This window comes from Athene noctua, chromosome 3 (assembly GCF_965140245.1).
Source record: "Athene noctua chromosome 3, bAthNoc1.hap1.1, whole genome shotgun sequence".
In the NCBI taxonomy this organism is placed as follows: Eukaryota; Metazoa; Chordata; class Aves; order Strigiformes; family Strigidae; genus Athene; species Athene noctua.
Window position 1 is genome coordinate 81,290,638 of NC_134039.1, and position 12,602 is coordinate 81,303,239.

The 12,602-nt window shown below is 42.2% G+C and overlaps 1 protein-coding gene across 3 annotated transcripts in view; it reads right to left on the minus strand.

The window, feature by feature from the left end:
- The window catches only part of CAMK1D (calcium/calmodulin dependent protein kinase ID), a 227,004-nt gene that overhangs the window by 125,912 nt on the left and 88,490 nt on the right, over positions 1 to 12,602 (minus strand). For all 3 annotated transcript variants that reach the window (XM_074903490.1, XM_074903489.1, XM_074903488.1), the window contains exon 2: positions 3,202 to 3,333. In XM_074903490.1, the coding sequence (XP_074759591.1) occupies positions 3,202 to 3,333 (132 nt within the window). The remainder of the gene's footprint in view (positions 1 to 3,201; positions 3,334 to 12,602) is intronic.

Sequence of the window (12,602 nt, forward strand, 5' to 3'; positions counted from 1 at the left end):
ATGTGTCATTTTGTTTTGGCAGCAAGAGAGTCCAAGCCCACAGAGAGATAACATCTCCTACCTTCCATGTACTTCACATGGGGACAACTGACCTTCCCCAACACAGAACATTTAATTAATTCTTCCAACAGCTTTTTAGCTGAGGCACAGAAGGACTGACAGGACACTGCAATCATTTCACACTGAACTAAGTTTCCAGCCCAGAAACCTCCCTTCTTGCACCCACTCTCCTGGGTCTGCTGACACGAGAAAGGACTGCAAAACAAACTGTTTGGTAAAACTTCTTATTTGAAAGTCTTTTGAATAAATGTTGTTTCACAGATAATAAATATTGAGACAGACAATAAATATTGTGACAGAAGGTCACATGGGAAATCAGCAGCAGAAGTGAGAGAGGACCTAAGGGTTTTGTTCATTGGATTAATGCTTTCATCACCAGGTTCTTCTTCCTATAGTACTCCATGCACAGACTTTTAATTCTAAATTTAAAAAATGTCATTTAAAATATGACTTCAACATACAGTATTCAAACCCTTTTCCATACTGATTCTGCCAAATCTGAACGATTTGGCAGGATTGGCAGGGGGATGACCTCCACCAGCGCAGCCTGAGGGTACAAAGTATATGTGATACTGTGTGTACCAGTCCTGGACACAGCCAGCACAATCTCTGACTGTCCCTAGAAACCTGCTCACCACACACAGGGGCACGAGCAGCTCACCTGAGAGCTGGTAGAGGCTGCAGGGAGTATATTCAGGATTCCCCAGTAGACCCCTGTTTGACATACAACCAGGGGAACTAACCAAGAGTGGCATTCCACAACACTTGGCAGATGTCTACCAGAAAGCAAGTAATGTCTCTCATCAGGAAGAAGTCAAAAATCTGATGACTGAATATAGGAGCAAAAAGTCCAGTGTCAGATAAGAGATCCTCCTCTAAAGGATCACAAGGAGTTTGCTTGCATTTCATCTAGGCAGGGTGTCCTTTGGGACTTTCATCCCATCAGAATTTAAGCACTCCCCGAAGACATAATGCAAACAGAAAGGCAGACCAGGATCAACACACATGCACATTTATATTTGCTTTGCATCCATTCTCTGTGGCTCTGCAACTTCCTCTCAGGGAATGGGGACCAATTCCTCTTGCCAGGCATCCTCTGTGCACATCCCCTTCAGAAGAGGCAGTTCAGTGCCTGGCACATTAAGGCTGCAGCACCTCACAGCCATGCAGGGCAACCCAGGGCTCTGGCATCCTACCCACTGATTAGACAACACACAAACTGCCATCCCCACTCAGTATTAAGCTACACAAAACAAAAGCAAGGACACTTGGATACCTTTGGAGCTTAGCAACTGCTGCTCAGGATCCACTCCACCTTGCTCAAATCTATTTTTACTGACAGATTTTGAAGCAGAGAATTTCTTGAACGGAGAAACAGGTTGATATCCCCTCTCCTCAACTGTAGGCAGATCCAGTTTGTTATTTTCTAAGCGTTTCCTTGGTGGCACATACAAATTCGGTACTGTGTCTGCTAGCAAAGATGTCCATTTTCAGAATAAATACAATGACATGCAAAGTTTGTATTAGCAACAGCCAGGTAGAAGACATCAGGAGATGAAAAAGGAAAAATCTCTCTTAAGATCCTAATGTGCATGGGAGAAGAAACTGAGTAGATCTAATTGTATGAAATTAAGGAATTTTCCACCCATTCACTCTCCTGCCCTTGCAGCTGGAATAGCACAGACTGGGTGCTGCGTCCTGGTTTCTTGGGAAATTGTTTGCAGAGAACACAAATGTTTCACCACACAGAAGCAAGAAACAAACGAAATGATTTCTCTGCTTTACTAGCCTAGGTTCAAGGTTAATGCAAGGCAATCCTCACTGCATGACAATATTGCCACTCTTATACCTCCACATGAGTAACAGGGACAAACCCATATAGACAGAGACTGTTTCAAGCTGCCAGTTATTGGCCATAATTACTTGGTTATGGAGATGGCAATGGTGGAGCTTTATGACAGGTTCTCAGTAACACTACACTGCAAGACAACATGCTGCATTTATCACTGAGTTTACATTGTACTGACCTGACATTGGCCCAGCAATGGGAAGGCAACTGCAACAAATGCTTGTAGCTGTTTGGAGCCCCATTTATCACCCTCCACTGAAAAGGATCCCCTCTGCCTACTGAGATGGCTGAGTTTGCCCTTGAACTTGGCTTAGGGTCTCTGAGCATTTAGTTCAAAAGTATCTAGTTAGTTTTAAAGATTTAGGATCAGTTTTGTCACATGATGCCCGGATGATTAGCCATCAGCTTCTACGTGACCAGGAACTGGGGCAAGAAGTCCCACTAGGGACAGCAGTGCAGCAGGAAATCAGATTGCCCCAGCCCAACCCAGGCTTTTATATAATTGCACTACATTTAATTCAATGAGTAGAAAAGGTGCTTTTAGAAGTTTAAAACAGATTACATGGACAATCCTAAAGTCACCAATCTCTTTCCATTGCCTAGCAAAAAAAGTCAAGGGTGACAAGTTCAGATCCAAGTGTCTTAAGTCAGGTGACATGAATCCTATTTTCAAGCCATAAGAGGAGGAAGAGGTAGGGATCAAGCTTCTAATGACTACACTGAATTCATACACTGAATTTATAGCAGTTGTGAGCTGACTTTTTCTCATCCACCTATTCCAGCCACAGTGAGGAAAAAATTGCACACCATGGACAAGCCTGATACAACAGAAGTTGCCCTGGGAAGTCACTTCCAGAAGTGGCAGAGGTACCACTCCATGCTACAGGCTGACACCATTACCTATAACAATTCATAGCATGCCTAATTAGTTTTAGAGCAATTAGTGTATAGACTGTTTTAAGCACTTGGAAATAATAACCCTGCTCCTGCTCTCCTCAAAGCCAGTCATGCAACTGCTGACATTATTAATGGGTAAGGTCTTTTTAGGGCATCATAGGTTTTACTCCAGCTTAACTCCTCTTTCCCACTTTGCTGTCACCTGGCTGTATTAATACAAAAGAAAAGCACAGCATTTCTCAAAACATTTTCAGCATCACTTCAACTTGGGTGAGCTTGCCTGCCTATGATGGGCTGAACAACCTGTCAGTCACGCTTGTCAATCACTGTTCCTGCTCCTTAAAACCCGGAGTTTAATCAAAGCGAAGAAGCAGAAATGAAAGTCTGATACTTACTTTCTCAGGACTGCAATTTCATTCTCTATGCTGCTTTCCTTTCCCTTCAGTGCTTTCTTGGGAATGCACTTGACTGCAAAGAGTTTCCCACTTGCTCTCTCTTCAGCCAAAACAACTTCAGAGAACGCACCCCTGAAAAAAAGAAAAGTAAAACCCCAATTTTAAGTGGTGTCTTTTCTTTGGCAGCTGTTAACTGAAACATAACCATCAAATCTAGTCCTTCTCGTGTCTTTTGATAGCTGTTCTTGTTAATCACACCAACGGTATTGTGAGCATCTTTCTTTGCTTTTATGAACATATGCAGGCATTCACATTTGCACAAAACATTAAAAGCTTACCAAATACAACACTCATAATAAAGAACCATAGCCCAGCAGAGGTATGAGCATAGCTTAAAAATCAGAATACCATTTCCACACACAGAGGCACAGAGCCTTGTCCAGCTCCTGATTTGATGGATGATGTATTCTTCCCCTTCCCGAAGTTTTAGGGTGTTTATTTCACATAGCAGCACGAAGTCCCTAGGGCTAAATGATGCACTGGTGCCAAGAGTGCTCCCAGTTCCTCAGTGACCACAAGAGGTCAAGGCCTCTGCTTTGGTCCTCTCTGGCAGCCCACAGCATCTCCTCACTGTTGGCTCAACCCTGACTCAGGGAAGCAGCGTCAGAATTTCTCTATGTACACAGATTTATTCCACCACGCAAACGGCTGTGTGTGTAATCGCTAAAGCCAAAGAATCGGATTAAATCACAAGTCCAAACGCTGGCCTTAATAGCAGCCTCCCTACGGTTACCCCAGAGAGGATTATACAAATAAACTTCATCACAGCAGCCAGTCTCTAATTGCCAAGAGTGGGCAGTGCCTCTCCCTCATTAGTTTATTCCATAGCGGTGTATTATTTCTTGCACTCTCATCGCTTCCTCCAAGGCATCTGGACCTTACTGGGGAGAAGCCAGGAAAATGTTAGAGTCAGTGCTATATACACTTTTTTTTCTGTTCTCACACTGTTTTCTGAACATTTGAGCATCATTCATACAATGCTGGTCTGAACAGACTTTTTCTTCGGCCTGTTTGGGCCATTCTCATGTTCCAGTGCTTGTTACTGGTTTAGTAAGAGGGTACTGGACAAGACAGAGCATTGGCCTGATAAGGAACAGCAAGTCTTTTCTCCTATTCACCAAAACCTCCTTCTGAAGCACCTGCTTTGTCCAACAGTCATCAGAGTCGAGGACTTATCTAACCAGATCACACCAGCTGAAGGATCCACCAGCTGAATGATCCTATTTTATTTATACAAAATAAAAAGAGGCAAGACACTTCCTTCATCCCCACCCCTGCCTCCTCATCAATAGGTTATTCTGCTCTTCTACATAGCTCTCTGTGAAACTGCTCGGGAGCAGGCTGAGAAAACCTAACTACACTCCAGCCTGCTCTTAAAAACAATGTTTGATCACAGCCTCATTTGGCTACCACTGACTTTCTCTGACTTTCACTCCCCGCAACTGCTGCTTATCTAGATGTTTGCGGATAAACAGAAGCATTTTTTTTCCTGGCCAGGTTCTTCCTTTTTAAGTCATGCACTTTGATGACACAACCAAGTGGCTGTGACCTCACCAACAGTTCCCGAGTTGCAAAACGACCAAATGAATCATTAAGCCTGTGGATAAGTGGATAAGAAAAGGAAGAGGCTGCTGCTTTGGAAAGAAAGCGCCTGTTTACCCAGAAACGCTTTTGTAGCCAGCAGCGATAGGGAAATGGTGACAGGAAGTTTAGGAATGGATGAAAAACTTTTGCCAACTGTTAATGGTGGATGTTTGACAGCTTGTCTACATGTGGCAGTGACCCTCTGAACCAAGAATGTTTTGTCTCATTTTTTCCAAAAAGGACAGACTCTGTCCACATTTATGCCACTCTAAGTACCGGAACAATTCACTGTTTTCTGGTTTGTGTATAATCTACGATGGCAATGTCAGAGCATCACAGGCTCCAATATAGAGTCCACGCAACTGATCCTAATGACTTGCACATTCAAGGTACTCAGGGTGTTTTTAAAGACCTATTCTTTGCTTTCCTATTATCAACAGTCCTAGTCATTCAATTCACCAAATAGGGTTTTCATCCTGACCCTCATGCTTGGAAGAGCCAGACCAGACCTGCAATAAAATCCTTTTACTGGAAAGCCCTAAGACCTCTCAGTGCTTATCAGCTTCAGTTGCAGACCAGGGTGCTCAGAAACTTACAGGGCTGCTCCCAGCTATATTTTATGAACCCCTTAAGCTCCATCTGCTTAAGCTTTCAACACTGCACTTCACTCCCGCTGTGTCTTGAACAAGCTTTTTGCCTCCAGTTAAATGCTGTTAAAAGCAGCATATTCATACCGGTCGTTCACTGATCACACAGCTCTCCCAGTGTTTATGATATTATAAAAACACAGAGAGATCCCATCCCAGTCTGGATTTCATTTCTGTTCTCAGACAACAAAATAAAGGAAATCCCTTTATATTCCCCTACGCAACAAAGCCACCTTTGGGAAATGCCTCTATTCTAGCTGGCTTAACCATTTCGCTGGATTTCTTTCTCCGCTGACCAGGACAGCCATGGGGTTCGGTGGTTGGAAACAGCCTCTGTGAATTTAAATTAAATTTTTTCAGGAGCTCCGAGATACTCATAAAAACCAATTCCATATCTCCTTAACAACCTTTCTCATTAAAGCATGAAATAAGCTGAACCTCAGCTAAAGTGCTTGCTCACACATCAACCCTGGGCACTGACAGGGTGCTTTTTTACATCAAGTTTTATATGAGGCCATGGCATGAAATTGCTGGTTCTGGGAAGAGCCCCCGTGCAAGGCAGGGGGAGTGCTGGGGTGGATCTGCCGGGAAGGCAGGAGGGAGATGCGAGGCGGTCTGCACTATCCTGTCAACTATATATGCGTTCACAAAGCAAGGAGCGGGGGGAAAAGAAACAAGTCAATGGACAAAAGAAAGATGCGAAGTGCTGGAAGGAAAGAGAAGAGAGGCAACAGATGCAGGTCGGGGTCAAAGAGTTAAATATAGACTGAGAGGAACAAATGGTATAGGGCAAGCAGAAAGAAATGGTAGCAGGGAGGATCACAAAGGAAAAGGCAGCAAAGACACTCCTGGAGTCTTCTGGAGTCAGGGGAGTCAGAAATAATAGTAAATACATGGGCAAGCAATTGTGATAACTTCAAACGAACAGGTGAATTCATCCACCATTACTGATGCAGTCCAGCCCCCACTAAACCCCTCTTGACTTATGCATGAATAGATAAATACCAGAGAGAGAGTCAGAAAGACAAGGCTGCTCATTCTCTTGCTAACAGCAATATATCCTATGGAAAACTCTCTGCCTCCTCAAAAAAGTTCCCCAGAATTACTGACTTGGAATGCTTGCTAAAGAAGACTTTTTCCCCCAAAGAATTAATGGGGCCTTTAAAATCAAGACATTAATGGAGGGGGCAATTTATGTCTAAGAATTTATTACGAATGTAATTCTTTATTAAGGATTAAAAATTAATTGTATACAAAGTTCTATAAAGATGTCTGGTTTTGGAAGATGTTGCATTTTACACCATTAAATAACAGGACTTTTTGTGAAAAGGACATGGTTTCCATTAAGCAGCATCAAGCAATGCTATACGATAAAGAGGGGAAAAAAAGATACAGGAGATATTGGACAACCAGAATGCTACATGTCTGCAGCTCAGACAGGGCTCTGGAATAAAACTCCACCTCTCCTAGGAAGTACTGTATGGTCTCTATAACCACATGACGTTCCCAAGACCTGCCATTTGCAACCCAGATGCCAGTAGCTCCATGATCATCATACCGAGCCAGAAAGAGATTCAGAAACTTCTTGGTCAATCTGGGGTTTTGAATTACAAGTTTTTATCTGAAATTTCATGCATGGAAAAACACAATCTCTGTGAGGGACACAAGCAAACCGGGATATTTTTTATTCTGCGAAATAATGAGGAAGGTGTTTATGAAAATATTTGAGGGAGTTTTATTCTCCCCTCCCCCAGAAAATACGGTCCAAAAAGCATTTTCACACATACAGATTTTTTTTTTTTTAAATAAGGAGAAGAGGTTAATTGATCATAAGTTATGATTTTAAAGGTGTCTGCAATTGTTGGAATGTCCCATTCCCTTCAGCTGGTAAAGGGGTAACCGCAAGCTTTCTAATGTGCCTGGGGACCTAGCCTTCACCTCGCTGAAGAGGGGCTTCAAAACCCTTCAGGAGCTTTCCTCATCCTGCTTGGAGATTATAGCAGACAAATAAAAAAAAGTGGCATGGTTTTGAGGAAGTAGGTCAGCGGTGGAAATGGATAAGCGAGAAACTTCTGCAAAATTAAACCATCTTCAGATGCCAAAATACATGTGTGGCAACTACCTATTTCTTAAAGTTTTCAACATATTATCATTCACCCTCGAGGACTGACTCTTTTTGAACTTCTAATTAAGGCATGGAATAATTTTATGATCTAGATCATTTTTATATGAATTAGGAACAATGTAGGAGAAAAAAAAAAGAGAGGTTAAATGACTTGATGAGTGGCACTGAGATAATAGCAAATTCTAGATTTAAAGATTAGGATTTCAAGATTAACACTGGAATATGAACAGCATTCATAGCCAAACAGGCTGGATTTTCTATTAGAAAACAATAGCTGCAAGGCAAGACTATCCTGCAGATCAAAGCAAAATAAATGCCAAATAACTTTTTCCTTCATCTGTTTGAAGTATAATTTAATATGAACACTTAATTTCTGTAATACAATGAATAACATATACTGTGACAGCAAATCTGTTCTTAATTCATTAGAAAAAAACTGCTGTCACAAAAATACTGACAAAATAAAGACAAAGAGTTGATGGAGGGATAAAACTTGTTTTTTCCATTTGCAGAGACTTCCACGTTGAGCAGTTTTCCACTGCATTAGCCGGTGCTTTGTCATACTAAATCAACAGACATAGCCAGGAAACAGATTTTGCATCTTCGAGCTGTGTATAGCTAATGATCTTAATTACAATACAGTTGGCTTTCTGTGTACTTTGCCCCAGCTAAACCATGGGAAAAAAGTAGTGAACACTCATCATTTGAAAACTATACCGTGTCCACAGTGAAGATCACCCTGCGACAGGAGAGTGGATGAAACAGAGCAAGACCAACCAAATCAAAGAAGGTCATTTCTGTACCGTGGCTTCGGCAACCACACACCAGTTCTGCTACTTGACTCCCCAAAGAAAGGTGAGTTTGAAATGCGCTAGAGAGGCAAGTATGTAAGAAATAATCTTCTCCAGCATTTCCACAGCTTTTCCCATGGACCTCAGGGAGTTAACTGTGGGATGGGCTTGAGCTCTGGGTAGCCAGCACATATCAGGGAGATTCTGGTCCCACAAAATATTTTTCTACTAAGCCATTTTTCTGCATGAGTCATGTTCTCTTGCTTTATATTATGTTTTCTACTCAGACATTTCTGTACGTATATCCTCACTCTCCCAAATTCCAGACCTATCCCAACATAAATCCAGTCTATGGCTGGCAATACAGTTTTTCACTCCAAAGTCATGTCTATGAATGTCCTGAGGTCTGTGTGAAAATGAATTTACAATTAAATTTTTAATAGTTCAGTGACGTCTGAATGCAAAGTTAACAACACTAAAGTGCAGAGGGTGGTTTTACCCAGTCAAGAGCAAAGGAGAAGGCTTTTGGGACTCTTACATGTGATACAAAAGTCAAATACCCCTACACATTTCCAAGAGCTGAGTACAAATTTACAGGAAAAGAAACACACTTCCTAATCTGGATGCAGCCATATATTCTTTAGAGGACAAATGCTTTTTCTAGCTATTTTTATTCATCGAACACTGTATTAACACTCTTATTTTAAGCCTCACTACTCATTTAACTTCCACTAAGCTACCCAGTCACAAATGAAAATGTTTTCTACCTTGGGGCCCAGTGAGTGTCAGCTGTAACACCAGACATGGCCCTACCCTGGGCTGGTCTGACACTGGTTCCCCTTCCCAGGGCTGGTCCTGATGCCCACCTTCAGTGATGTCCCCCGTTCCCACAGAGATTCCTGATGCCTGGGGCTGGGGCTGCTATTACCCATTACAGATGATGAACAGCACTTCCAGTCGTATCAAAATGCTGTTCTTATAGCCTGATGGACACTCAAATAACAATGGCAAGGGCCAAAAAATACCTTGCTGTGAGTTCCTGTAATGAGGAGCTGTTTTCTGGGCCACTGACATGCTTCTCTGTGCCCTGAGCCACTGCCTGATGTCAGTCCGTCAACATTTTGTCCAAGCCAGAAGGTACATAAGACCATTGGTTGTTCTGATGAGCAGCTGCTTCCCCATAGTGTGAGAGAAGCCCAGGAATCACCATGCCCAGGGATGGGCAACACATCTCCAGCTCCAGACCTCATCTCTTCGGTCACCTTGCTGCTCCCCCTCTAACATAATTTTTGGGAGACACAAACCACATCAATACACAGATCTCTGCTGGGACTTAAAGCCACAACCGTAACAGACACTCCCAACAGTATCACACTGCAGGTAGAGCTTCTTCTTTCCCCTCCATTACAGGGTGACTCGCTGCAATAGAATGAACAGCAAAAAGCTTTCATCTTGCGTAGTCACCAAAAGTGTTTGGATTTGTTTGGATTTAACTTCCATTTTTTGGGGTACTATTATCTACAATTACAACAACAGATTAGTATTTTGACAGTTTTTGTCACCAGAGTCAGCTGCAAGAATTTTAATGACGATTTGAGGCTTATCATTTCTTCTTCTTTAGCTACTCAATATTTTATACTCTCAGGAAAAGAAAAAAACACACACACAAGCCCACTCACCCCCCCTACAATTAAGACTGAAAATCCATCTCAACTATGTAGAGAGACTTCTATGAAGCCAGAAAACACCAATTTAAAGTTTCACATTATAAAGCATGAAATTATGACAATGTAGTCAAGGTGTTTTCCTTCACTCTCTTGCCTTTTCCCCTGAACCACCCTCACCAAAACACAACCACCTTCTTAATGGGCAACAATCATTTTCACCCAAGGAAAAATTGCTGGAAACCATTTAAACCATTATGTAGTTGAAATTAGTTTTTTGCTCCAGGATCAGTTTCAAGTTCACATCAGGGCATGGCACACACCACCAGTGCCCCTTTGTCACTGAGAAACTCCCTTCCCTTCCTTCAAATGTCATATTGTGAGGTGTCAGCAAAGGTGCCACACTGCTCCCTTGCACCCTGAGCACTTCTCCCTGCCCACCACAACCACCAGGTCAGCTCAGCTCCCACTCTGAAGGCCATCAGGGAAACACCAAGTTTGAGACCTGTATTGCAACGCAGGCAGGAGAGCAGAGCACTGCTGGGATGGCTTCCAGACACGCAGAAGGGAAATCCTGTGATGCTTGGGGCACTCCAGCTCACAACCAGCAGAGCGAAGGCTCCAAAGCACATGGCCAAGAACACTCCCAGGCAAGGCAAGCCATTACATGCAGCACAGAGAGGCATATGGGCTTCAGTGCCATAACAGTTATGTTCAAAAATGAATAAACCACATAAAGAACAAAAATTAAACCAAAAAGAAAAGCTTCTGCAGAATCTCTTTCCTTTCTGACATGAACTAATTTGTTTTAGCTGCCTGGTGTATGCTAATTTAATAGGATGCTATGCAGTCTGTTCTGAGACAGTGATGCATGGATGCTAAAAAGGGAAACTGGCCCAGCACAGATCCCCAGTCATGTTTGTTATTATAGTCCTCTTCTTTCCTGAACTGTTTGCTCCTTTCTGATTAATCCTGACCCCTATTAGAAAGGGAAGTATTGTCTTTAAAGGCCTATTACATTTACATTACATCCTCTATGGCAATCACAGTAAAGCTATCAGAATCAAAAGCAAAACATAGAGCTTTCTGTATTGAACTCTTCTTTCCATTATACTCTTCACAAATGAGCTGTTAAGCAGTTTATTTTCTCCACTGATGATCACTCTCTTTCCAAAGTGAATATTTAAGTACCTTTTTTCCACTTTCATCTTATAAGACAAAAGGAGCTCATTGTCTCCCAGGGTTTATCTGCTGGCAGCATTCTCACAAGGAAATAACCTTTCTTCTAATAATGACCTCGAACCTTTCTTGAGGCAGAAGTGATCTTCCATAATTTTTTTCAAAGCATTTTGCTGTTCTGACACTGATATATGCAGGGTCTATTACAACATATCTGATTTTTGGAGATCTTATCTGGCCATTTAAAGCAGATTACACCAATTTGAAAAAGCATGTTTCTTCTTCTTCCTCCACACAGAAACTTAAGAAAAGATCTGGCAGAACGTGGTATTTTCCAAGAGTCTGGATCAATTAAAGAACAACTACATGACACTGCACCTTTTAAAGCAAAGCGAAGAGAGTGCAGACACTATAGTTTTGCTTGCAACAATTCCTCCGTTCCTTCTAAAAGAAGGTTTTAAGGTGAAACTACCAACTGCCTAAAGATCAAATAACTTTGCAGTTGTGTCTAAACCATGGGAAACTCCCATTTAGCCAGGAGTTTTGCCTAAAGGTGTTTGGACCTTCACAAATCCAAATTGTAAAAGTCTGCACAGCACCTCATTCCTTTGGGTGGTATTTCTTTCTCTACAGAACAAAGCCAAGGTATCAATTCTGCTGGTCTTCCTCAGTGACCATAAGCAAACAATTGTATTACTTGACCCGTGATTTTCAAACACCAATCCTGTCTTTCATGAACTGTGTAGCCCATTTTACAGATGACGGTCCTGAGGAACAGGAACAACATGGATGAATTCTTCTTACTTAACTTTAATTTTTTAAAAGATGGGAACTTTGCATAACCTAAAAGTGCACAGTCTTTTGGTACTCAGAGAAGCGTCTCCAACCGATGATTATATCCCATCCAAAAATATATTGAGGGCAGCACACTATGACTCTGTAGGAATCCTTAAACCCTGTCAACCAAAAATCCCCTGGTACATTTGTTGCCTGACTCTGGCCAAAGAGATCATCTGAGATGCCCAGGCATTAGCGTCAAGATGCCCATCAGGCAGCTGCAATTAAGTTAGATGACTTCCAGCCTTAGGATCTGGTCTAGCTTCAAGGGAAACCATAGTCTGACCACCTACAGTGAAAGTCCCTGACCACATCTGCATGTGTATTCTTGACATGTAAGCTATTTCCCCATGGCTCCTGTTATAGCCAAGAGATGACCAACACAGCAGTGCTGGGGTAACTATCTAACACTGTCAGGTGAATCACACCTTAAACACATCTCTTGATCTTCACTGAGAGCAAAGGGAGTCTGGGGGAAGAGATGAAGATGTCCACAGTGTGGACATTTTGAAGG